The following is a 26,544-nucleotide window of genomic DNA, read 5'->3' on the forward strand; positions in this document are numbered from 1 at the left end:
ATAGGGAGGTCGTACTAAATCACCTCCCCAGCACTAAGGCCACGTAAAGACATTTATGAATTAAAAAATAAGCTAGTGAACACCAAATTTGTAAGGCAAGTTTCTCTATCTCCAGCATGTCTGTTAATTGACTCTAATCTTTAGCTTTGGAAAGTAATCAAGAGAGATAATTTGAGTGCCCACTATCATGAGAGAATCATGAATGAGCTTCCATTTAACATGATCAGTAAACAGGCTGGAGAGAGCACTGGAGAGAACACTGGATTGGCAGTTTTGATCAGCAGGTTGGTCTTGTTTTTCTCCCAAATGAATTGACTTTGGTAAATTGGTTAGCTTTCCTGGGTTTCAGTATTCTCGTTGTGAAAATGGCAGCAAAATGGGATGCCTTCCTACTGCACAAAGCGTATCAGGACCAAATGAGAAGTGGTGTGTAAGGGAATTTATTTTGTTATTTTGTAAAGCACACAGGGCTTCATAAAACTGAAGCAAGTTTTATAGTAAATCTAAATGTGTGGTACCTTAGACATTCTGTCATCTTCTCTTAAAAGCATTGGCAGCAAAGATGAGTCATTGAAAGAAATGTTTTAATAGTAACAATGATAATAATAACTAATAATAGTGCTTACAGTACACACAATAAATATTCATATTTCTGCCACTGAGAACAAATCAGAATATGGATCTCACTGCAAGTGACCTCTAAGCAATGCTTGCTGTCCATTCTTTCTCTCCTTTCTTCTTATTTCTTTCTTTTCCTCCAACTGTTTCTAGGTTCTTGTTCCTTAGGCTCCATCCAAGGTTACCGGCTTTGATATCGTGTCCTGCTTTGTAATTTTTATTAAACTGTCTTGCCTTCCAAATATCATATGCCACATTCTCAAAAGTCTGATTAAGTAACGAGTTTATTAACTCCATCAATGGCAAACCCTGGACAAATTCCTGTCATTGAGCTGAACTGATTGAAGTACAAATGGGAGACCTTGACTTTGATGTCATTGTATCCTAATGACATTCGACATGGTTAGAACCTTCAGAACTTTTCCTCAGAGGTGAGAAATGAAAAGTTCAGCCTTTTGGCTAGGAGACTGTTTTGTATAACTTAGATATTTGGGCTAAAAATGGACTGATTGCAGTATTTTCAAACATGGATATACATTATGAAGTTGCAGGTTTCTGACTTCTCTTGAAATATCAGAGCATGTAGTGATATTGGATCTTCCATAGGAAAAACAGCAGTGACTGAGGAGCAGCCGGTTTCTTTAGGAGAATAAGCTGTGTTCAGCACTGGGATCCCCACCCGTTCCGCTTGATTTATTTATGTCATCTTGTATGGCCCCTGTAGGACCTGAGTCTGTGACTCTCAATAAACCCACAGAAATAACCTAATTAAATCTTATCTCATAACCAGTTAGTCATGGGTGAAATCACGGACAGATGGTTGAAGGTGAACATATGTTGTTGATCTGTTTCTCTTATTTCATTAACCATTTTGCCAGCATTTTGAATAGTCTGATCATATGTCACAAACTATAACTGGCACAGCAGTTTAGAAGGGGAAAAATCTAGAGTTTTGTTGACTATATTATTTTCAAATTTGAAACAAAAGCTGCTTTGAGTTTTGATCTGCAGTTCAAAGTAGAATTTTACCAGCTCAATAAATGTGAGTTCTAGGCAAGTTCCAAGCTCCACACCCGCCACATTCCTATGATGTCAGAGCATGACAAAGAGCATCTCTGGTATGGGGTTTTTTATAACATACAGTTATGGAAAGTAAAAGGTCTCCCATGAAATGTCACCGTAAGTGATATATTAGAGGCAAGAAGGAGAGGACTTAGCAATTTGACATTGGTAGCACCTTGAAGCTTCTAGAGTTTTCTGAAGGTTTCACAAACTCCTTCCTTTGTTCCCCATGCCTAAGGGGAAGAAAGTTGATATGGATAAACCCAAGACACAGAAAAATGGAGCGATATTAGTAGCAAGGGGCAATTTAACAGGTTTACAAATAATACTGTTTGGGAAAAAATTCTCCCTTCCTTTTTTCTTTTCAATTTCTAAAGTTCCCCTTTCCTCAAATCAGAGTCAGAACCTGGAGCCCTAGGATTAAGTTGTGGGCCTATAGAAAGAGACCAAAGCAACTTCCTGGTAGATCTCAGTGAACGCTGTTAATCAGAAGCACAGTTCTCTGTGTGATTCCTTACGGTCTGGAACAGGTCATGGGCTAGAAGTTTCTCATACAGAGGCTTGGGGTTGAAAATAATCTTATGTCTGAGCAAACAAGAGGACCTTGCAAGTGTGGCTACAGGCATGGTGGGTGACCACTAAAAGAATAGGGGATCTCGGCTTCAAAGACAGATAACATCTCTGCACCCCTAGCAGAAGGCCTTCCCATGCGTCTGGCTTTGAGCAAGGGTAAGTTAGCCTAATCGTCACCAACCAGCTGTCCAATTATCCACTGGGTTAAATGGACAGTGGTTTAGGAACCTAAGGAGAGACAGCGGAGCAAATGCCAAGAGAACACTTCATCTGACACATGGATAGCCACATTCTGCACAACTAGTAATTCAAACTCTCTCTCAGGATCCATGTAACTCGGTGTGCTACTGACTCAATAATATACTGTGTATGAAAATGTTCAAGATCATCAGAGAAGATGACAGCAATGGAGATTCCAAACCTCAGTTCAGCATTTTCTACTTGTTTTGAGTCAGAATGAATTTGGCATAATTAGAAAGAAAAGGATGGATACAAATAACTGCAATGGTAGTCGCAGAGAAAGAACAAATGTGTAGCACGAGGGAAGTTACTTTTTCTTCTTGACAAACTCACAGACAAAGTACATGGTAAGATGGCACTCGGTGTCATTCCATCTGCCTGAACTCAGCATTTCCACACAGTCCTCATGACCGTAGGGGTCACTGGGCTCCCCCTCTCTCCAGTTGCTGTAGTTCTGCAGTGGAGTGTTGTCTGTGAACACATACTGTCCCTCCTTCTCAAGGTCGTTCACCCCGATGAACACCCGGAAGAAGCCACTCTTGGCGACATAGTCGGCAATGAGGGTGTTGGCAGCTTCGTCCTTTGGCATGGCCAGCATTCCACCCCGGATCCGGCAGTGGGTCAGGGATTCCCTATAGTTCTTCTCCTCCTGCACGATGTAGTAGAATTTCTCCTCAGTTTCCCTAATCCCTGCGATGACTTGGCAGAGAGGAAAAGATGAGCAAGATTATGTATCTCAAAAAGGGAAAAAGCAAGTATATAATATTGCTGTGATTAAATTCGTGTATTCGATGTTCAACAATTATTTTGCAAGCCCCTATTATGAGGTAGGCACTGGTTTAATATTTTTATCACCCTCGTAGTTATCAAATGGAGAACAAAGCCTTCCCATTTGCCCTCCTTGTCCTTCCTCCTTAACTTCCCATGCGACTGTGAAGAAGAGACTGTTTTGACAAAGACTTGTCATATGAACTGCACTGAGCTCCTCTCAGACTGTTCTCCTGTCCTACTTTACGCTCTGCCATACAGAGTCCAACAGCCTGTCCTTCTCTCTTCCACTTCAATGACTTTTATGCCTGGGAAGTCTTCTCACTGATTTACCTGGAAAACTCCTTGTCAATTAGATCTAAGTGGAAGTATTTCCTCCTGTACGAGCTTTTCTAACGTCCCCGCAAAGACAGGGCTCTTGTGCACCTTCCCCACGTTTCCACTGCTCTTGGCTTTTTCTCTTGTGTATCCCTCAGTGCATTCCAGTCTAATGATTTGTCTGTATGTCTTGTGTACTAAACTATGAGTGTCTTGAGGACAATGTCTGTGTCTTTACCACTCTGTAGGCTCAGAGCCTGCAATAGTGCCCAGGATGGTAAAAGCTTATCAAGGGGATATCGGAATAATGCAGAAATGTGTCTGTTTGGGGCTGAATTTCTGGGCTATGAACGTGTACATAGATTGAAATTGTCCATAGTTCACTCCTGATACATGAAGTACTGAGCTACTATATAAGATTCAGGGCAGAATTGGGGACTCAGAATCATCCTGAGCTCATAATACGGTAAATATGTTTTAGGTTTCAGGGACATCTGCATATATTTCTTAGGGTCTATAAATTAAAATTTGCCAAGAAATCTGTGACCATGCCAATATAGATCAAAAACTGTTGCTCTGTGTTGAACCTCAAGGGTCTGGGGTTTTCATGAGAATCCATGTCAGAGACAACATCTCTAAGAGTAGTTTACAAGATGAAGAGGAACACAGATGGCATATGTGTGTTTCTAATAATGTACAACAAACATAGTTGGATTACAGTAAATAAAAATGTAGCAAAGGAAACCAATTTCAACTGTAACTACCATAGATTCTTCATTCATACTGTCTCCGAAGAGAACACATAGGCCCTACTTTAAGGGTTTCACCGCTAACTACAATGGGGAAATGGACCAGGGATAACAAAAATGGCTAGCGTGGGAAGTTGCACCATTCTGAGAAACACATAATGATCTGTAGGTTTGTATTGAGGGTAGAGGAATCAGTGAAACCCACAGTCAAATCCCCGCTCCCCTGTTAATTAGCTCTGTATCTATGGGCAAGGTAATTTCTCTAAGCTTCAGTGTAAACATAATACTCACATGGCGATCACTATTTCAAATTCTCAAGAAAGTAGCTATTGTTTTTACTATTACTTCTCTTTTCTGAGATGCTAACTCTGTTGGACTCTTCCTGTCCTTTTTTATTCTTAAGGCATGGCTTGCTAAACTCTGCCCTTTTCTCCATTCCCTTTTCTCCAAAAAGTATCTTTTTCTATCCATAGGCAAATGAATGTATTATGTATGAATATATGTAGGTAGTGTCCTGGAGTCTGAAGGGATAATTAACATTTGAGAGACCTGCAAAGTGGTGACAGTATCTCAGTAGGCTTTTGCCTGACCCAAGGTATTTGCCGCTAAAATACTGGAAATACTTTGGAATTGTATTCTTGAATACTGGAATTACAGTGTTGAAAGAGGTTGAATTGTCAGCATAAAGCAAAAGAGGATATACTCACCATTCTTGACAAACTTCATAGATGTCTTGAGGCGAGCAACACTAATATCCAGTTGTCCAACAACTTTCCGGTATCTTCCACAATCACAGACGGTGCCTTTGAAATGACAAAAACTGTGAATTCATGTTGAAGTACACATAGTTCAGTTGGAAAGGACAATGACTCTCTTCTCAATATTTACTATCATCTTTTCCTAGTCTGGCTGTGTCTTTCTGTGAATGGCTATACTTTTAGTCTTTTATTTAAAACAAAGTTTCCAGGGGCGCCTGGGTGGCTCAGTCGGTTAAGCAGCTGACTTCGGCTTGGGTCATGATCTCGCGGTCCGTGAGTTCGAGCCCCGCGTCGGGCTCTGTGCTGATCGCTCAGAGCCCGGAGCCTGTTTCAGATTCTGTGTCTCCCTCTCTCTGACCCTCCCCTGTTCATGCTCTGTCTCTCCCTGTCTCAAAAATAAAAAAATAAGGAAAATAAATAAATAAATAAAACAAAGTTTCCAATTGACATTGTCTTCAGGAATTTACAGAGTATCTTTTGAAGTATTTTAGATGAGCTAAAACACAGCCCTAAGCCAGATTTTTAAAGTGAAGAGTAAATTGTGGCAAACCACTGCACACACACTGTGGACCACTTGGCATTTTTGTTGAACACAGAATGTGCCCATCCAATCTCAAAATAGAATCTTTACAGCTTTCTTAAAACAAATTTCTAGCCAGTCTTCTCTTCTGTTACTGCATTGCTCACTGGCTCACACAACTCTCCCAAGACAGGAGAAAACTTTCATGATGAAATCCAATGGTAATTTTGATTATCCATTTCAAGTATAGCTTGAATGATCCTTGAATGTTTCAAGGACTAAATTTAAATCTTGTGAATAGATTCAACTTATAATTTCAAGAGCCAGTCCCCCCATTTGTGGATTAACTCTGATTTTAATTTCCACCATTCATTCCCGCTTTGCTCATTTACCTTTTCAACTACCTGCTGATGCCGAGGCAGAGAAAGAATTGTAAGGGAAGTGATGTGAAATTCAAATGATTCCCTTTTTCTATTTAATGGCTGCTTCATGTAATCAGTTCCTTTTGCCTTCTTTTTTGGCAATTGAGAAGCAAAAAAATTTTATTACCCAAAGAGGGGGGGAAATCTGTGGCTTTACTTATCTGTGTTCACAGTTAAATATAAGGAATTTAAAACAGTTCTTACAATTAGTCTTCACTGCACCTCTGTGAGCTCCCCTCGAAGCAATCTACCTACATTCCCTGCACAGAGCATTGGAAACAAAACTCTTTCAGGACTCAGGAAGACTCTTTCTGGCCACCGAAGGTGTGTCCTGTACCCATGGTGTCTCTCTGGATCAGGCCAGTTTGCTGCGGGCCTCCCTTCCGTTTGGTTGAGATGCCGGTGGAATGCAGGGAACGCCGCTTCGGTCCCACTGCCATGGCCAACGTGGATTTTCCTCTGGCTCTGGGAGAATGAGGGCTGCTTCCTGATGTGCTGGGTTTGCTTCTCCCACTAAGCATGACTGGGATGGAATGTGCCATCACTCCCTTCCCCAGGGCTTGGAAAGTCACCAGCAGATGGAGAGGAAAGTTCCCTTCTTTCTTTTCCCCCAGCCCGAGTAAAACCAGGTTAAGCACCGAGAGGACTATTTTTTTCTTTCATGAAAATGTATTTATTTTTAAAGATGAATATATTTGGAATGATGCCAGACATTGAAGAGAAAAATGAGCAAGCCTTACCTGCTTTGCCTTTTCCTCCTGGGATCCCTGGCAAACCCTTTTCCCCTTTGTCACCTGAAAAAAAACAATCACCATGAAAAGAACAATGAACTAAAATGGCAGATTGTTTCTGGCAGACAATATCTTATACACCTAAAATCATAGGAAACAGTTTTTGAATTCCACTTGTAGTGTCGCCAACTAATATTCTTTGGTTTTATGTAAATAATTTGATTTTGCGTTGGCTGCACAGGTACGACTAATCAAACAAGTCATCATTTATTTAGATTGAATGTAGAATTCCGATAGAATGGGTAGGGAACATTTAAATTTGTGTCACCTGCCCTACTAACGTGGCCTTCTGAGAAAGGCTAATACAATGCTCTGCATATTTTTAACTTTAAAAGCACCATTGTTTTCTATACCTGGATCAGTTGATTAGCACATTGTGGTGCCCCAATTCTCCCATATGGCTTCACCCTTGGCTTCTCAAAAACATATATTGTGCTTTTCCAATTTAATTCAAATATTTACTATTTATTACTTACACTGTGCAAGACAAAAGGCTTGGTACTTTGAGAAGGTATAAAGAGAGACAAGATTAAACTTCTGACTTGAAGGGGTTTATACATTTTGGAAAAGATGTGATGTATGCAAATATCTGTAATATAAAGCTGTGTCAAATATATTACGCCAAAATATCAACCTTGATAATTTTCTCTTCTGCTCTTCTTTGTATGTGTCCATTTTCTTATTCAGTCAGAGGCATCCACAAAATAACTCTCAGAGAATCAGGAGTATTAAATCAGAGAGGAAAAAAATGTTGATTTTTTTTTCAACTTCAAAACAAGCCCTTGAAGCCTACATCAGACACAATAATTGAAAGCAAAAGCTTTTGATTTCCAAGAGGAAATGTTTGGCTGAAGTTCTTGAGAATCAAAAGAGAAGACCCTGATAGAAGTAAAATAGAGTTTATGCTTCAATGGTGAACTAGAAAAAGAAAGAAAAAAAAAAAGGAATTTGGGAGGGATGAATATAGGGTGAAGGTCATCCAGGCCAGAAGGGTATGGGGCTTATCTCTGTAGGAGTTTGGTGAGTCCAGGGAATTAGTTATGTCCCCCAAAGGGGCAATATGAATGGAAATGGAGTCAGCATGAAGGTTCTACCTAACCCCATCCTTTACCAGCAAAAGGGAAAAAAATGGGAGCCACTCTAAAACCCGTAGGGTGGCCCATGTTGCCTGCTCATTAGCTATTCTTTTCATCACTGTCTGCTGAGTGCCTTTCATTAAGAGTCCTGTACATATTGGGGACGCCTCAGTGGCTCAGTCCGTTAAACGTCCCACTTTGGCTTGGGTCCTGATCTCACGGTTGGTGAGTTCGAGCCCCGTGTCAGGCTCTGTGCTGACAGCTCAGAGCCTGGAGCCTGCTTCAGATTCTGTGTCTCCCTTGCTCTCTGCCCTTTCCCCACTCTCACTCTGTCTCTTTATCTCTCTCAAAAACAAAGATTAAAAGGAGTCCTGTACATATTGACTGTTGATCTTTCAGGAAAGCCCGCTTGCCCAGGCCCCAGGAATTTGCTGAACATTTCCAAATTGACCCATGTGGACACTTCTTTTTACAGGGATGCCATATGGTCATGGGCTCCCCAAAGAGAAAAAGCAGTCCTTGAAACCCAAAATGCAATTTAAGTGTGTAGGAGGAAGCCTCAGAACTTGCACTTGAATGAAATAAGGCAATGATGAAATCCATGACAACAGAATGTGATAAATGCTGTAAGAGAGACATTGAACATTGGACAGAGATAACATCCTCTGGTTGGGGGAGGTAGACGAGGCAGTACTTCAGCTGGAGGGATGAAGAAGACAGCATTGGAGCTTGGTTCTGAAGAACTTCAGCAGGTGAAGATGGGAGCAAGTTAGGGGACAATGTCCAACAGAGGTACACTGGAAAAAGCATGGGAAACATGCCATGCACCCTGATGAGGAAGACTGATCTGCTCACACCTAAGTTGTGTCCTGCAAATGCCTCCATTTCTCTTTTATGTAAATTGTTAAAGGTAAAAATAGAATTTGAGGACATATTAATGGAAGAAAGGAATATGCCTTTGCTAAGTGCCAATCATTTTGTAAGTACTGTTCCAGATACTTTATAGATATTCATATTATTAGAGATATTATCAAGTTAAATCCATTAAGCTAGCTATTATCATTATCTTTATTCTACAGCTGAAAGAATGGAGGATCCTAGAGGCAAAATAACTTGTTCATGGACATCTAGCAATTCAGTGGCAGTGCTGGCATTGAAACCCAATCATTTCTGACTCCCTAGTTCATGGCGCTTCCCAAATGAGTGAACCAATGATTTAATGAAAGAAAGTGAAGTATTTAAAAAAATGCTCTCAGTAGTTGAAAGGCATGCCAAGTCCTTGTCACCACGAGACACAATATGGACTTAAAAGTTCATATGAATATAGTTTAATATGCTATCTTTTTAAAACAGTGTGTTTTCTTTATATGTGGATCCCTTTCAATTCAACATGGGCTGAAAGTTGACTCTAGTCCTGCTATCATCCTAGTTCTGGGCTAAACCCAGTGGTGGACATTAAAGAAGCCTAAATGGAGTATTTGCTTTATAAAAGTAATGGGGTTTTAAGGAAAACAAAGCACACATCGCAGACCAAGGAAATGGGACACGATCACTATTACCTACTCACAGAATGAAATAAAGGAAATGCCTGCTGGGTTTTCGGCCAAAATGGCCATGGATCCAGGCAGAGAAGATGTTCACTGAAGCAAGAGCCTTCAGCTGGATCCTAATAATGTGGAAAACGGATTTTTGAATTGAAAAATGGCATTTTTTGGAAGCATATACGTTTACAGATGTAAGCACTGTGACTACTTTCCAGTATTTTCCCATGAATGTCTTTCCTTTTTTGACAGATGGGAAAGTCAAACCAGTGTGGTAGAGTGAACAACCAAGGCAGTCTGAAAAACCAGGGCTTCAATCCTGGCTCTGCCGCTCACTAGCTAAACGTGCCCAGGTTACTTAATTTCTTTAAGCCTTTGTTTCTTCATTTTTTAAGTGAAAATAATGGCACCTAAAATCAGAAGATTATTAAGGAGGATTCATTGGATAATGTCATCTTATCATGGGATTAGCTCTGTGCTTAAGCCATAGAGGCTGCTCAACCAATGTGAGCTTCTGCCAAATACTTAGCTGGTTCATGGAGGATGTGAGCTTACAATGCCTGTTTCCTGAAAATGAATTCAGGTTTAAGGCCATACACAAAAACTTATTTTGGCCCATGAGTGGGAACGTGTCAGTAATAACTGTCTTAAGCTTGAAGAATTAGAGGTTGTATTTAAAAAACAAACAAAAAAATATCATAATGCTTCCACTGTAAAAGGATTATTGACCTTAAGTAAAAACATTTATTTTGCTATGAGGTTGAATTTGCCTGTACTAAATCATTCTCTCTTATTCCTAAAATGAAATATCGACATCCAGAAAGCTACCTTGTCCATGCAAGTGACAACATTAAGGTCATCCCAGAAAGTTGAGATTAATCTGAGTCAGTGAAAAATTTAGAAGAGCCCCTGACAAAATGAGGACAATAAATTTCAAAGTACAGATTAAAAATGAAATTAATCCAGGTGAGCCAGAACACTAAACCTCAATTTTTTTTAAACTCCGAGACATGCTCATAAATTTTGATGGCATATCTCTGGAAGAGAAAGAAATTAGTGAATGGTGGAAATTGATGTTAAGGGACAGTAGTACTTATAGAAACAAAGAGTCAAAAAGAGGGCCACATCACAGGAAATAAAATATTTTATCATTCACATTTTCATTCTTAATGCAAAAAACATTTAGAAAGTTTCCACTGTATAATAGGCACTAGGATAAAAATGATTAAAAGGTAGGGTCCCCACATAGAGCTGATCTTTAAGCGAATAGAGCCAGTAAATCTTTCATTCATTTGTTCTTCCAGAAGTTCACAGTCTAGAGGGGGCAAAAAAGACAAGCTAATAAGCCATGACAATGAATAAAGTAATAACGGTATGCAGGTATGGAATTGGCTTGAAGAAGATAAGGTTAGTTAACCCTATAATTTCCAGACTGTTACTTATTCAACATTTGTGGAAATTCAGCCACTGAGGCTCAGAAAATCATACTGAACTCGACTCTTCATCATCTCTGTTATCTACCACCCTCCCAAGACACATCGTCTTATTCTACGAAGGGTTTAAGACTTGATTCAAGATCACGAACTCCAATTCCCCTAGCTGGAGCCTCATCTGTGTTTGACACACTTAAATCTGGAAAATGAAGTCTTGAATTCTGGACGTGTTCATGAGCGTGACTCTCCCTCCGCCTCCACTTCTGCTCATCTCCAGGGAAATACTTAGGATCTCAACCTTACTGAACATGGCTATATCTCAGAAATCTTGAAGTCCAGCATCCCACTTTCTGGCTACATCTTTCCTCCTCTTAACTAGTTGCTACATGAAACTGATATAGCCAGGGGCAGATCCATGATTCATTTTATCTGAAACTTATACAATGTGGTATAAAAGTGGTATAAAAATGAATACTTATAAGAAATAAAAACAAATCATTAAACTTTAAAAGTAGGCAAACACCACAAAATTCACTAATAATCATAACCCTTTAATTAATAAATTTGTGCCTCTATAATTCTTTTTTCATACCTATGGCCTGCATATGCTTGGCTGCTTTCATGAGTATCCAATTGACCTCGCACTATTTATTGATAACTGCGTCATTTCCCATTGCCAAGTAATGTCAACTTTGCATAAACCAAATTTAGGAGTCTGTTTCTGCATATTCCGTTCCCTTTCATTGGTGTATTTAACAATCTCTGCATAAATTAACACTATCTTGATGGATGTAGCTTTAAAATAAATGTTTAAATTCAGGCTCCCAGCTTTGTTTTTCTTTTTTAAGATTGTCTCTGGGTATTCTTGGCGCCTTTCATTTCCAAATAAATTTTGAATTGGCTTATTAAATTCCAAGAGAGCTGCTTCTGGGATGTTGATGGAGATAACATTGATCGATACATAAATTTGGGGATCAACTTAACAATATTGATCATCTTAACGATATTGAGTGTTTCAATCTCTGAATGTAGTTTTAGTTCCATTTTTTCAAACATTCATTAATTGCTCTCATTATCATTATGTATTGTTTGTTGAAGAAGACTAAGCACCTTCTGTTTTAGCTTTGTTCCTAGATATTTAAGAATTTTAATGCTGTAATAAGTGGCATCGTTTTAATTTCATTTTTAACTGTTTCTGGTATATAGAAACAAAATTGGTTTTTGTGTGGCTAAACTGTGTAAAAAACTTAATACAAATAGTTAATCTGTAGATTCTTTTTTTTTTTAATTTTTAAAATTTTATTTTTGAGACAGAGAGAGAGCAGGGCAGGGGCAGAGAGAAAGGGAGACAGAATTCCGAAGCAGGCTCCAGGCTCTGAACTGTCAGCACAGAGCCTGACTCAGGGTTTGAACCCACGAACCATGAGGTTGAGACCTGAACCAAAGTCAGACGCTTAACCAACTGAGCCACCCCAGGCACCCCAATCTGTAGATTCTTTTGTATTTTCTGATCATGCGGTCACATTATCTGCAAATAATGACCCTTTTGTTTCTTTGTTTCCAATGATTGTGATTCTTCTCTCTCATGCTTGCAGTTTTACTCTAGCTAGAACCACTGCTATTATGCTGGTTAAAATTGGTGATGAGGGCTCCAGATCTCAGGAGAGAAGTGTTCGAGGTTTCATTATTGAGTATGATTTTTAATGGGTTTTTGTTGCTGTTTTTGATGTTCTCTTTCATACTGAATATGTTACCCTCTATTTCTAGCTTGCTAATAGTTTTTGAAACGTGAATGGGTTTATGTTTAATTCAGTGTTTTTCAGAATTTCTGGAGTTCTAACTGAAAATGTTGATTTTTGAAATGAAAAAGAGTACCATTTTCCTGGGCCACCCTTCTTTGGCAGGCCTTGAATACCAACTCAGTTTGAGCAACTTTCTGCTTGAGCTTCTTAGTCTCATAGTGCTGCCTCGCTCATGAATTGATGAACAACTTGAAAGGAAAATTAGAATAGAATGCATAGCTCATCTTAGTGTGGTTCCCTTCTCCTCCACATCAAGACCCTAAAGTCCTATTCAATTTGGTACCTCTCCCGTTTGTTTTGTCTTGTGGTTTTTTTCTTTTTCTTTTCTTTTTTTCTTTTTTTAATTTTTTGGTGGTGGTTGTTTGCTTTTTTTTTTTTTTTTTTTCTTTTTTTTGACTCAGGTAGTCATTCTTTTTTTTCTTTTTGTTTTTTTTTTTAACATTTATTTATTTTGAGACAGAGAGAGACAGAGCATGAACGGGGGAGGGGCAGAGAGAGAGGGAGACACAGAACCGGAAGCAGGCTCTAGGCTCCGAGCCATCAGCCCAGAGCCCGATGCGGGGCTTGAACTCACGGACCACAAGATCGTGATCTGAGTCGAAGTCGGACGCTTAACCGACTGAGCCACCCCGGCGCCCCTCCTTTTGATTTTTTTAATGTTTACTTACTTTTGAGAGAGAAAGAGAGAGACAGAGTGCAAGCAGGGGAGGGACAGAGAGAGAGGGTGACACAGAATCCGAAGCAGGCTCCATGCTCTGAGCTGTTAGCACAGGGCCCTACCTGGGGCTCAAACTCACAAACTGGGAGATCATGACCTAAGCCAAAGTCGGATGCTTAGCTGACTGAGCCACGTGGGCGCCCCTTAGGTAGTCATTCTTAAAGAATTAATGCAAGTGAATTTCTCATGACTTATAGCAGAAATCTGGCTTTTGTTTTATTATTAATAATGTAAGAAATTTCTTCCACCTTTACAACTTATTATTGATGATGTATGTAAATTAAGAATATTGTCAAATTTGAGAACACCTCTGTAAAGTCTTGTCCATATAGGAGCTGTTGGATTTAGAAAAATTTTCCACAGCCTGTCTCTTGCCCTGTACATTTCAAATGTTGTTTCTTTTCTGCAACTCACACATTTCTTGTGCTGGGGTCCCAAGACACATTCTTGTGATGATTGGATCTCTGCACTTTTTCATCATGACTTCAGATAGATCTGTGCAGTAAGTGGTAGGAATATTCTTGGAAGCAATTCCTACACTGATATTGTTAGCAATAACTTAATTGTACCTGGAAGTAACTGCACACTATGTAAGTATATCCCATGAAGTCCAAACTAAATGTTTCTTTCCCCCACTCAGATTCCTCTTGGCGAGCTCCCTGAATACTTGTGTCCACTCCCATAAGCAGCTGATACAAAGAGAAGTCTGATGGAAGGAAGCTGGAGCAGAGGGAGACAGTAGGGGCACCTGTGTGGCTCAGTATGTTAAGTCTGACCTAGATTTCAGCTCAGGTCATGATCTCATGGTTTGTGAGTTCAAGCCCTGCATCAGGCTCTGTGCTGACAGTGTGGATCCTGGTTGGGACTCTCTCCCTCTTTCTCTCTCTCAAAGTAAATAAACAAACTTTATTATTTTTTTAAAAAAGGAAGGAGACAGTAGTGTTAACCTGCGCATTCTTGATAAGGACAATACCAGTTCAAGGATATAAAAGTCGGTTCTAGAAGGGTGAAAAATCTTGCTCTCTTTTATATATAAAGCACAAATATACACATAATACATAATAGATATATAGTCCATGGATGGTATTAAAAATTCATAGGGGAGGGCAATTAGAAAAAAAATACGCATAAAAAGGCTTGTAAGGGGGGAAATAGTTTTGTTTTGTTTGTTTGTTTGTTTTTATGTTGAGGGGTACTATTTTAACCAATTGAGGATAAATGCCTTACTTCGCAAACTTTCCCAAGCCATACGGACATGTGTACCCATTGCTAAGGCTCCTTGTCAGGGTCTTGGGAAGGACCCAAATAAGTGTGGGGCTCCAAAGCCAAAGCTTCATTCGTTTCATGGTAAAACCACCCCAAATACATAAAATGGGAAGAGTCATAATCTCTGAGGAGTCCATGTAGCTCTTCCCCAACTACGAGAATTTCAGTCACAGGCAAACATACACTATAAGCCATGGGATCAAAAAAAAGCACAGCACTTTCTTTTCAGTGGCACTACCCTCTGTCCCTGCCCTCAAATGCAGGCTGAGGGAAAATTTTCAAAGGAATGAGTTGGAAAAGGATGGGAGAGAGGAGATAACCAAGCTCCAGGATGAATGGAGAGGGACCGCAGCCTCTCTCCCACTGCGCCAATTCACCGCTCAAGAACGCACCTCTAGTGACCAGGGGCACAATATTGACTATGCCGCTGCTGGGGACGCGGATGGCAGGAAGTCTGCCGGGTGCACATCCAGGCTGTGGAGTCCCGTCGCCTGTGGCACTGAGTTTCCCCGGATCTGTACCTTTGCACTAGAATCTCTTGCCTCCCCTGCAAATGTCTTTCCCTCCATTTCCATACACATGTCACCGTTCCTCAAGACCTAGGTAGGTTCTTTATATCAGTCAGGCCTTCCTCTCCCACTTGGCTCCTATAGTAGTCTTTCAGTTATTCAGAATTATGATTCTTTCTGAGCAAGTCCTGTCCTCCCAAATAGTCTATGAACTTCTTGCAAGAAAATTGGGATTCTCATTCAGCTTGGTATCTTCAAACCAAGTGGAACAAAGCATGAACTGCTGACCATCAGGAACAGTTAGAACCTGCTGTCATTGTGGGGCTTTATAAGAAGACAGGAGGGAGGAGTGCTCAGATGATAAAGAGGAAGCCACCCCTATTGTATAAGAGGAAGGCAGTAATTTTGTGCAGGATGGGGACAGGACTCAAAACAAAAGAAAATACATACATACACTCAAAGCTTCTAACCTGTTAATAAATTCCAGATGAAGAATCTTTATTATTTCATTCAGTTTAAGAAAGAAAATTCCAGGGGCGCCTGGGTGGCTCAGTCCGTTAGGCATCCAACTTCACCTCAGGTCGTGATCTCACCGTTCATGGGTTAAAGCCTTACGTCGGGCTCTGTGCTGACAGGTCAGAGCCTGGAGCCTGCTTCAGATTCTGTGTCTCCCTCTCCCTCTGCTCCTCCCCTGCTCATGCTCTGTCTCTCTGTCTCTGTCTCTGTCTCTCTCAAAAATAAATAAACATTAAAAAAACTTTTTAAAGAAAATTCTACTGCCCTTCACTGCATTGAGTTTTAGGAATAATTGTTTTCTGTTACTGAACATGCATCATGGTGGTGATACCCATTTTAACTGTATCAAGGATTACAACCAGCAGATCCCAGGAAATAGTTCAATGTAAAGACCACAAATACTATTTTTTAAATTAATTAATTAATTAATTAATTTTGAGAGAGAGAGAGAGCATGCATACAAGCAGGGGAGGGACAGAGAGAGAATCCCAAGCAGGCTCCATGCTGTCAGCGCAGAATCTGACGCGGGGCTGGAACTCACGAACCATGAGCTCATGACCTGAGTCGAAATCAAGGAGTCAGCTGCTTAACGGACTGAGCCACCCGGGCGTCCCAAGGCTACCAGAACTTTATGTTTGATTCTGTCCCTGAATTTCTATTTAGTTTTGTTCAAGCCCCTTATTTATTTTTTAGACACATTGTTTATGTAAAGAAGGAACAGCCAGGGGCGCCTGGGTGGCTCAGTCGGTTAGGCGGCCGACTTCGGCTCAGGTCATGATCTCGCGATCCGTGAGTTCAAGCCCCGCGTCGGGCTCTGTGCTGACAGCTCAGAGCCTGGAGCCTGTTTCGGATTCTGTGTCTCCCTCTCTCTGACCCTCCCCCATTCATGCTCTGTCTCTCTCTGTCTCAAAAATAAATAAACGTTAAAAAAAAATTAAAAAAAAAAAGCCAAGATATGAAAAAAGAAAAAACTCATATTTTAAAAGAAAGACAAGGGGTCATTTTCATGATACAGAACGTTTTGGAATATATCAAGGGTATGCTTGATTTGCCTCAAATTACCACTGGAGGAAAGAAAAGTGCAGCTTACCCTTCTTGCCAATGGGCCCGGTCTTGCCAATGTTGCCCTGGTCTCCTGCATCACCCAGCTCCCCCTTAATTCCTGAAAAGCAAAGCATGTGTCATCTTTACATCCTAAGGTTTTAAATTCCCTTTGAAGATGTGGCTAGTACATGATATCCGCTTGAAGGAAATCCAAAAAGCATACTCTTCTGTCTGTGGTATGGAACATATATCCTATGTTTTATTATCTATCTTAATAGCATTGTAGTGTATATACGAAAACTAAATGTGGGTAAGAATGAAAATCCTGGACCCAATGGTATTAAAATGTTTCCTGATACGATATTCCTAAAAGGTCTATAGCAGAGGATGTCTAATCTAGAGGTCAAATAAGGGGCTGAGTGGAAGAATTCTTGAGTTTTATTCTAATTCTGTTCCTTTCTAGATCTTTTTGGGCTTCACTTGGGAATTCTGTTTCCTCCCTATTTCAAAACAAGATTTGACTATCTTAGCCATTTTTAAGAAGGGGAGAGAATGTATAATCGTAAAACTTCATGATCAAGGGGACATCAGAGATTGCCCTACTGAGTTTTTACCCCCCAAAAATATGATCGGGATCATGATTTCCTCCAAAATTATCAGTTTTGTTTTTTTTCTATGATGACCTAAAAAACATTTACCAGTAATAAAGCTGTATAATTTTGCAACTGATTGTACATAATTATAGAATATTATACATATTTATAGAATAGGAAGAGTATAAATCAGCATTTCTCAAATTGAGGTTTCAAAAGCTTGTGAGTCTTTTCTTCTCTTTAACTTGCTAAAGATTTTGAAGTCAGTGGTCTAGGGCCACCACCTTGTAACAGTTGATGGAGAATATGTCCAGTGCTTGGAAGACACACGCTTAGACACCACAATCCAGAAGCTATGTATTGGTGAAGCTACTCTTGGCGTTATGAGTAAAAACACTCCCTAATGGCCTTTGTGTCATTCTCATCTTCCTTGGCTCTGTTCCTCCCACTCCATCATCTACTGACAGATCTTAGAAAGGTGAGTAAGCCAATGGATCAGTCAACTCTTTCTGTTCTTCTCATCCCCCTCCTTACACTCTAGGTCAGCCAAAAGGAGTTGCTTAGCAGTGGATTCTGAGAAAAGACACAGCTATGAACCCAGCTGTGTTTCTAAAACTCGTGGTTTCTTAGATATTTCTGGAGACTGCTCCTCCCTAGGTCTCCTGGAATATCCCACCCCTGCTCATCCTAAGGAGGCAGCCTGAGAAATGTGTGGTGACTTATTGACAGCCACTGTCATAGGAGCTCTCTGGTAGCAAGTACATTCATATCTGAAGTACCTTTCATTCATCTTTGGAGCCGAGAGTGTTCTAAAAGCTGCCAATCTCCAGGACAAGGCCAGTAGAGAGAGGAAAGCAATTCTAATATTACAGTGTCACATTCACATCATTGCACTTACCTTTCGGGCCCATGCGTCCCACTTTGCCATGTTTCCCCTCCTCTCCTGGATCTCCCTTTTCGCCATCATCTCCTTTGGAAATGGAAAATGAATGAGTGGAGCAGCTCGAATAATAACATAGCACATCCTCCCCAGGATATGGTGGTGAACATGGTTGGAATCCCATTCCTCAGCCAAGGGCTTGCCTTATAACTCTGATGTGACTATGTTCATGGGCCCACATAGACTGGACAGTCAGGGAAGGAGAGGACATTTCTGGTATCTTTACTCTTTCACTTTTCCCATGCTGTTGGGGGAGGTCATTAAAGGGATGTGACCACCCATTGACCTCTGAACCAGACCCAGGAAATCAGTTAAAAGCTACTCACCCCTTTCCCTATCTTGCAATGTATGACCACCATTCCCACAGTGGGAGCCATTTCAAGGATGCAGCTTTGACAGAGTGAGGTGTTGTTGAGACCATCTGGCAGGTATATGTGACTGAACCCTGAAAAGGCATCTATATAAACTTTTGAGATTCTGGCAGGCAGGTGTGGAAACTTTCTTGTCTTACCACCACCGAAGGCAAGCCTCATATGTAACTTCCCTTGCTTATTCACATCACCACCTACCAATCTGGAGTGGTCTGCCTCTTTCCTTCATCTCCCCTTGCTCTCAGTATAGGTAGGATAGGAGGGCAGTTTCAAATTTTTCCCAAGAAATTCTCAAGTTTGCAAACCTAGCTAACTTTATGTTTGAAGAAATGTCTTTGCTGGTGAATTCCTGAGAAGTTTGCAAATCTTTTTTTTAATGTTTATTTACTTTTGAGAGAGAGAATGTGCATGAGTGGGGTAGGGGCAGAGAGAGAGAGGCAGAGAGGGAATCCCAAGCAGGCTCCACACTGTCCGTGTAGAGTCAGATGTGGAACTCGATCTTCAAACCATGATATCATAACTTGAGTCCAAATAAAGAGTTGGATGCTTAACCAACTGAGCCACCCACGCTCCCCTCTTTTTTTTTTAACTGAAGTATAGTTGACAATTTTATGTAAGTTTCAGGTATACAAGTCTGATCTGACAAGTCTGTAGGTCATGTTACGCTTGCCACAAGTGTAGCTACCATCTATCACCATAAAAACTATTACAATATCATTGACTATATTCCTTATGCTGTACCTTTCATCTCTGTGATTTATTCGTTTCATGACTGGAAGCCTGTATCTCCTATTCCCCTTCACCCATTTTTCCCATCTCCCCACCTCCCTTCCTTCTGGGAACTACCAGTTAGTTCTCCATATTTACATCTGTTTCTGCTTTTTGTTTGCTCATTTATTTTGCTTTTTAGGTTCTACATATAAGTAAAGTCATATGGTATTTGTCTTTTTCTGTCTGACTTATTTTACTTAACATAATTCTCTCTAGGTCTATCCATGTTGTTGCAAATGGCAGGATCTCACTCTTACTTATGGCTGAGTAATATTCCAGTGTGTGTGTGTGTGTGTGTGTGTGTGTGTGTATCATATCTGGCATGACAAGTCTTTATTTTTATAGTGAATTTGGCCAGTTCTGGAAGCATGTACATGTTCAAACGTGTATATTGATGTGTAATACATATATAAATAATATTCTATACTTACATATAATTATATAAATATATACAAATTATAAAATATATAAATTATAACTTATACTTTGTAAACTCTTGCTCTCGGACTGCATGTGTGAGAGACCCCAAGTAGTAGGCATAGACCAGGAAGCTAAGAATAGAAGACAGGTAGGAAACAGGAACAGCTGCAAAGCAGTTCTGTGTGGGCAGCGACTATTTTTTTTTTTTACGTTTATTATTTATTGAGAGACAGAGCATGAGCATGGGAGGGGCAGAGAGAAGAGGAGACACAGAATACAAAGCAGGCTCCAGGCTCTTAGCTGTTCACACAGAGCCCGATGTGGGGCTCGAACTCACAAACCACAAGATCATGACCTGAGCTGAAGTCGGACCCTTAACCGACTGAGCCACCCAGGTGGGCAGCAACTATCTTAGTCATAGGTGGATCTAGCTCTCACACCCCATCTAGTCAAGGACAGAATGAGTGTTTTAATGAAAAGTGTCCTGGACCATAAATCAGGAGCCCTGGGTTCTAAGGTCATGTTAGTCTCTGATGGGTTGAGCAACCCTTCAAAAGTCAGTGATAGAGTTTATTGGCTTTAGAATAAGGCAGATCTGGACTTTATCACTTGACCACTCATTATCTGGAGAAAGTTAGGTATGTGACCTCCCTTTCTGAGTCTCAATTTCCCCTCATACAAATTGAGCTAATAATGCCTACAAAACAAGGGCCCTTATAAGAACTTTAATAAGATCAAATACATAAAAGACCTGGAACATAATCTGTTCTTAGCAATGGTGGATATTGTTATTCTTTATATCTCAGTGTCCTCATCCTTAAAGTGGACTTAATACCTGCCTTCCCTACCTCTCTCAGTTGTTTTAGTATCAACAAGGTAACTGTGCAATTGTGCTTTGAAAATAAAGAGCACAACACACACGATATTATGACCAGCTACCTGAATTATCACCACAGCAATCTCAGGATATGAAGGAGTCCTGTCCATCACTAATGGAAAGAAGTAGATAAAAAAAAACTTCTAAAGACAAAAGTGAAGCTCCTCAGTTTAGACAGTTTGGGAGAGAGAAAGTTGAGATGTCATTTACTTGTCCAGAAAAAGCATGCTCAGCCATTCTCTATGTTTTCCTGACAGCAGAATGTAAATATTTTAAATGAAAGCTTAAGTCAAGTATGGAACCGTTGGATTTCCAGGTCAAAAAGCCAAGTATGGAACGGTTGGATTTCCAGGTCATGAGATGGGTCAAGCATTAAAACACTTCCCACGTGAAGCTCTAAAATCTCCTTCCGGGGAAGCTTTCAAAAAAGAACACACAGATGATTTGTGTGATCAGACCAGAGGGGTGAAGTGGATGGACAAAGTGGCATTTCTTTAGATAAAGTTAGTAGCCAATGTTTATTGAGTTATTATAATGTATGCCAGAACTGTTGATCATCATACCAATTCTAGGAGGTGAAAACTATTATTGTGCCATTTTTTGAATGGAAAAGTAGACTCAGTGAGGTTAAGTTCCTTGCCTAGTGTCATAGAGCTTGTGGGTGGCAGAGCTAGGATTCAACATGTGTATTTCTGTGCCTCCAGATCCCTACCAGATCCCTCCATTTATCCCTTCCAATCCAGGATTCTGTGACCCTTAGCAAATTGTGGATTTTAAATAATTTGATATTGTGTCAAATTTTTCAGGGAGGAAAAGGAGAGATGCAGAAAGAATGGCTGTTTTTGTTCCTTTTTAAAAAAAGAAACAGTGGGGAAGAAAAGAAAAAAAAAAAACAGCCAAGCATCTCAATGACTTAATCCACAGGGAATGTATCCTTGAGGTAGTTCAGTATAATTGAGACCTGGCTTTGCCACTCACTAGCTGACGGAGCTTGGGACGTCCTTGACCTTTGTTGAGCCTTGATTCACTGATTTGGAGAATGGACAAAATACTATCTTCTGCAGAGCTTCAGAGGGTTTTAGTCAAGGTAAAATTAGAAAAGTATTTTCCTTCAGGAAGCCCTTTCTAACACTTTCAGGCTGGGCTAAATCCTCCCTTTAATTACCTTCATTGTTGAAAATATCACTTTATTCTGAGTCCATTTTTCTGTGTTATTCCTTACACTCATCTGTGACCTGTGGGATGGCTGGGGTTATGGGTGATTTATTGTAGCATCTTCATAAATTAACACATTGTTTGTGTCTGGTGCCTAATAAATACAGTTGAGCTGGATATATTTTGTGAGCCATAAAACATTTTACAAGTGTAATGATAGTGTTTATTGAATACTATGGGCCAAAGGGTACCTAGCACTTGATATACGTCTTATCATTTGGCCTCTACAACAACTTTGAGATGGATATTATTCTTAGCTCCATTCTACAGATGAAGAAATGGGTCAAAGAAAGGTTAAGTAACTTCCTAGGGTCACAGAGCTTGTAAGTAATAAAGCCAGGATTCAAACTAGGGCAGTTGCCTTCAAAGCCCATGTTCTGAACAAACTGTCTGATTGGGAACAAATTCTCGTTAACATTTCTGGGTTTTGGATTGCTATTCTGTACAATGGGACCAAAGATACGTGTCCTGCTCACCAAAAAGTGAGATCAAAGGCAGGGATGTATGTGAAACACTTTGTGAATCATGAAACCACAAAAATTATTGGTGCCATTATTACTTCTCCTTCTTTTCCACCTTCCTCTGAGCTTTCCCATTCGTTTTCAAGCAAGTATCTAACTGAAAGCAGCCAGATGAGGGACTTAGTCATCTACTGCTCCCTGGTGGCTCCTGATGGAGACCTGGGAGGGTGAAAATAGGATTATTATTCTTCTGACCTGTGTGCCTGCATCCCAGCCCGGTGCTGAGCAGGCTGCTGGCAGAGATGAAGTAAACAACTCGTGCCCTTGCCTTCAGCTTGAACCCTGGGTTCATTTGATCTTTAAGACTTGCTTTAATGAGAACAGAAGAGAGGTATAAAAGCAAGCTTTGGAAAGGATCCCCCACATGGCTCACAGTTGTCTGCTTTCATCCTCTTGGCAATATTTCATTGGATTAGTAGTGCAATTTAGACTTTCTTTTTTCCTTTTAAAAATAGCTACTTACATTTTAAAATTAAATGAAAAGCTATCAATTGAAATGAACTAATTTCAATTTTACAAAAATGATTTGTTTTGGCCCCCCCAGGCCACCAGCTTGCTGTGATAATCTCTCCACCAGAATTCCAGCAGAGCGCACAGCTGACTAATTTTTCTTAGGGAAAGGGAAAGTTTTTTTTCCCCCAACAAGCAAAAAGTCTTTAAAAATTAAAGTCTAGTTTGAGTTGAAATTGCTGAACCTAGGTCAGTACCCCCTGCTCAAAGGAAGCAATTATTAAAAATTAGTGAATTGGTTTTGGAAATGCTAAAGAAAGATCACTAGAAGCTGAACTTTTCCCACTGCCAAAATAGTCTTATGGACTAGGAGGAGGTTGTTAGCAATCCTCCTCCTGATCAGCCTTTGAATTGAGTGCAGGAGGTGGTATGGGGTGCTTTATTAACGGGGCCAGCACTCTTCTCTAAAATACATCCTTCTCGTCTCTACCTACACCTTCTTGCCAATTACATTCTCATTCTTGGAAAGCTCTGTTGTCGTATCGATTATTCCCTGGACCTCTCATATACACCACATATCTTAGTACAGTCATAAAATGGACTATCTCCCAGTACTTTTACCTCCTGGATCACCACCTCATCCTTTTACCGAACTATTCAGCCATCCTTGGGACCTACTACTTTTGCTTTCTCCCCAGTCCCTCTGTTTATCAGTCCCTCTGTGCCTTTACTTATCTCCCCATTAATCCTGAATTCTTTCAACTCAGTCACTCCTACACAGCTCTCCCTAAGGCAAAGGGACTGCCCTCCTTTGGTGAAGAGAGCTCTGGGACAAATTATATCATTTTTCTGAATCCCAGTGCCATCCATTAAATGGAGAAAATAATCGTTACTTCATAGGATTGTTGTAGACTAATGGAGACAATGCATAAAAAGTGTGCAGCACAGTGCCTAGTGCTTGGCAAACTCATCTGTTCTTCTTTTAACAAGAATAGAAGGGAGGTGTAAGAATGATTATCATCATCATCATCACCACCAGAAATGACATTTCTTTTAAACTTTCCTTTGTATTCACTACCTCAATCCTTATCCTACAATCGTCACTTACTTTTTTACTTAACTATGTGTGCTAAGTAAATTTTCACACAATTAAAGATAAATGGAAATATATATATACCCATTACTGAGGTTTAACAATTAACATGTTGTCATTGCTTCATCTATGTATTTTTATTGATTTTTTTTAAAAAAGTATATTACGGACATCACGACATATCTTCCTTAAATACTTCAGCAGGTCTCTAAAAGGTAGGAACATTCTCCTGTGTACACATAATATCATTATGTCAATCTTAAATTTTCATTGACTACCGGGATTTGCTAAAGCCATCTTTATAGAGTTCTGTGACCTCGTTTATCTTGAGCCTGTACTACTGTGCTGCATATAAACTAATAAAAAGAGGTGAGGCCTTAGAAAGAAAGACAGACATTCAGAGGAATAAACCTAGGTTCACTGAAAACAAATCATGACAAAAATTCCATTTTTAATTCTGAAAGGACTCCTAATAAATCAAAAAACTGTCATGACCAGAGTGGCTGGGAGAAGACACATTTCCATTGGTCATTCACAGAAGACTGCAGTCCCTGTGAGGCTGGGAGGATATATTGATAAAATCCATGGGCTTCATTCTTACAGATCTTGAATTCAATTTCTAATTATATCCCTTTGTGTGTGTGGTATTTAACCTCTCAAAGTTTCTGTTTTGTCTGTAAATGGAAATAGAGTAACTACCTGTTTAGTCTCCCGAATTGAGGGCTGTTTCCTTATGCTGAAACACATGATATTTTTCTTTCATTTCAATAGCTTTGTGATGGAAATTGCAGGTGGAGGAAGAACTCAGTACAAAGGTTTCTTATTTCCTTTTTCCCCTATCCAGTGTATTGCCAGGTTATGTCTAGTGTTACCTGCCCATTCCTTGAAGGTGGGATTTTTCAGCTCTCCAAATGGTCTCATATCCTAGGACTGGCAACAAACACTCGGATAACAGGAACCAACAGGAGAAGGTGATCTGTAATTTAAAATCAGGCTTCTGCAAGCATGGCTCACTGACCCTCAAAGATAGTGGTCATAAACTGTGGAGAGATTACAGACCCTTGGTGACATTTCATCACAGCTCTCTTTCCCCATTTCAGACATGGAGGGGGTTTTCTTCATATTTCTTTTAATGAAAGCAGAAAAAATGAGCAAGCATAGTTTTTAAAGGAAGAATGATGTGTAGACATTACTTTGCATCTTCACTGCCATGAGGCAACTTATCTGTGGGTCAAGGGAGACACAGACCTTGGCCATCTTGGCTTAAGAAGAACAGCAAAATAATAATAATAATAATAATAATAATAATAATAAAATACTATGTTCCTCATGAATGGAAAAACATCTTTCCATGACAGTAGGGCAGGGGTCCTCTAAGAGATTTTTCTGAGCTCCTCCCTAACATTATCTCACCCAGTTATAAAGAATGTGCATGAAATAAGACCATCCTTGTAAAACAATTAACATCTTTCCCAATACATTTAAAGCATTTGCAAAATGTTTATTTTGGTCCTACAGTCGGGATATGATTACAAAAGAACTAAGTTCATTTTAGTCCATAGGAAGCTGCCTGCCTCTAAGGAGAAAATCTGTCCAAGGGACAATCTTCTGTGGAAGAAAGCAGCTCTTAACCAAGATACAATTTGGCAAGGGTCTCAGCCTTCAGAACCACAGGTCTTTGGAAGCTTGGTGCAATGGGAAGAATAGGAGTTTTATAGCCTGTTATGGGCTGAATTGTTTCCTCATCTCCAAAATTCATATTGGAGCCCTTCATGTTGAAGCCCTACTCCCCGTACTTCAGAAGGCAAATGTATTTAGACATAAGGCCTTTAACGAGATGAGTAAGTTAAATTCTGGCTGTTTGGGCAGTCCTAATCCAATCTGGCAGTGTCCTTATGAGAAGAGGAAATTTGGACATACAAAAGGATACGAGGACAAATGTAAAAAAAAAAAAAAAATCCCTGCAAAGGCCATGTGAGGACACAGTGAGAAGGCGGCCATCTGCAAGCCAAGGAGAGAGGTCTTAGCTAAGAGAGACCAAATTTGTCAACAACTTGACCTTGGCCTTTCAGCCTCCAGAACGGCAAGACAATGACTTCCTGATGTTTAAGCCACTCAGTTTGTGGTATTTTGTTATGGTAGCCCTAGCAGACTAATTCATAGTCACAGAGACCTGGGCTCAACTCCTACATCTCCACTTAACAGCGCTTTCATATTATACTAATATAAGTATAGTGCGTACTCTCTCTGCTTCAGTTTCCTAAACTAGAAAGTTGAGATAGTTACATTTTTCTTACGGAGTTGCTTGAAGATTAAACGATATTATGGATGGCAAATTTCACAGAGGATACCTGTGCGTTGAGTGTGCCCTTAATGATCCACTAAATGTTGAGTGTATAGTGGGGATCTCTTGCTTTTACCTTCCTGGTATCGTCTTCTGTGCTTCTAGTACCGCTCCCACAAATTTCCATAGGAAACCACGCTTGCTTATTCTACGTCCATGTGTTTTAAACCTAACCCACAGTGATTGGTTCAGCAATGGACATGTGACTCACCAAGAGCCAGTGAG

At 40.1% G+C, this 26,544-nt stretch overlaps 1 protein-coding gene across 1 annotated transcript in view; it reads right to left on the bottom strand.

The window, feature by feature from the left end:
- Nucleotides 1-563: 563 nt before the first annotated feature.
- COLEC10 (collectin subfamily member 10) overlaps nt 564-26,544 on the bottom strand; it is a 39,165-nt gene continuing 13,184 nt past the window's right edge. Inside the window, exons 2-6 of the mRNA XM_049632976.1 lie at nt 18,216-18,287; nt 16,771-16,842; nt 6,769-6,822; nt 5,036-5,131; nt 564-3,192 (exon numbers count right to left, since the gene is read on the bottom strand). Coding sequence (XP_049488933.1) covers nt 2,801-3,192; nt 5,036-5,131; nt 6,769-6,822; nt 16,771-16,842; nt 18,216-18,287 — 686 coding nt within the window. The 3' untranslated portion in view covers nt 564-2,800. The remainder of the gene's footprint in view (nt 3,193-5,035; nt 5,132-6,768; nt 6,823-16,770; nt 16,843-18,215; nt 18,288-26,544) is intronic.

This window comes from Panthera uncia, chromosome F2, assembly GCF_023721935.1.
Source record: "Panthera uncia isolate 11264 chromosome F2, Puncia_PCG_1.0, whole genome shotgun sequence".
In the NCBI taxonomy this organism is placed as follows: Eukaryota; Metazoa; Chordata; class Mammalia; order Carnivora; family Felidae; genus Panthera; species Panthera uncia.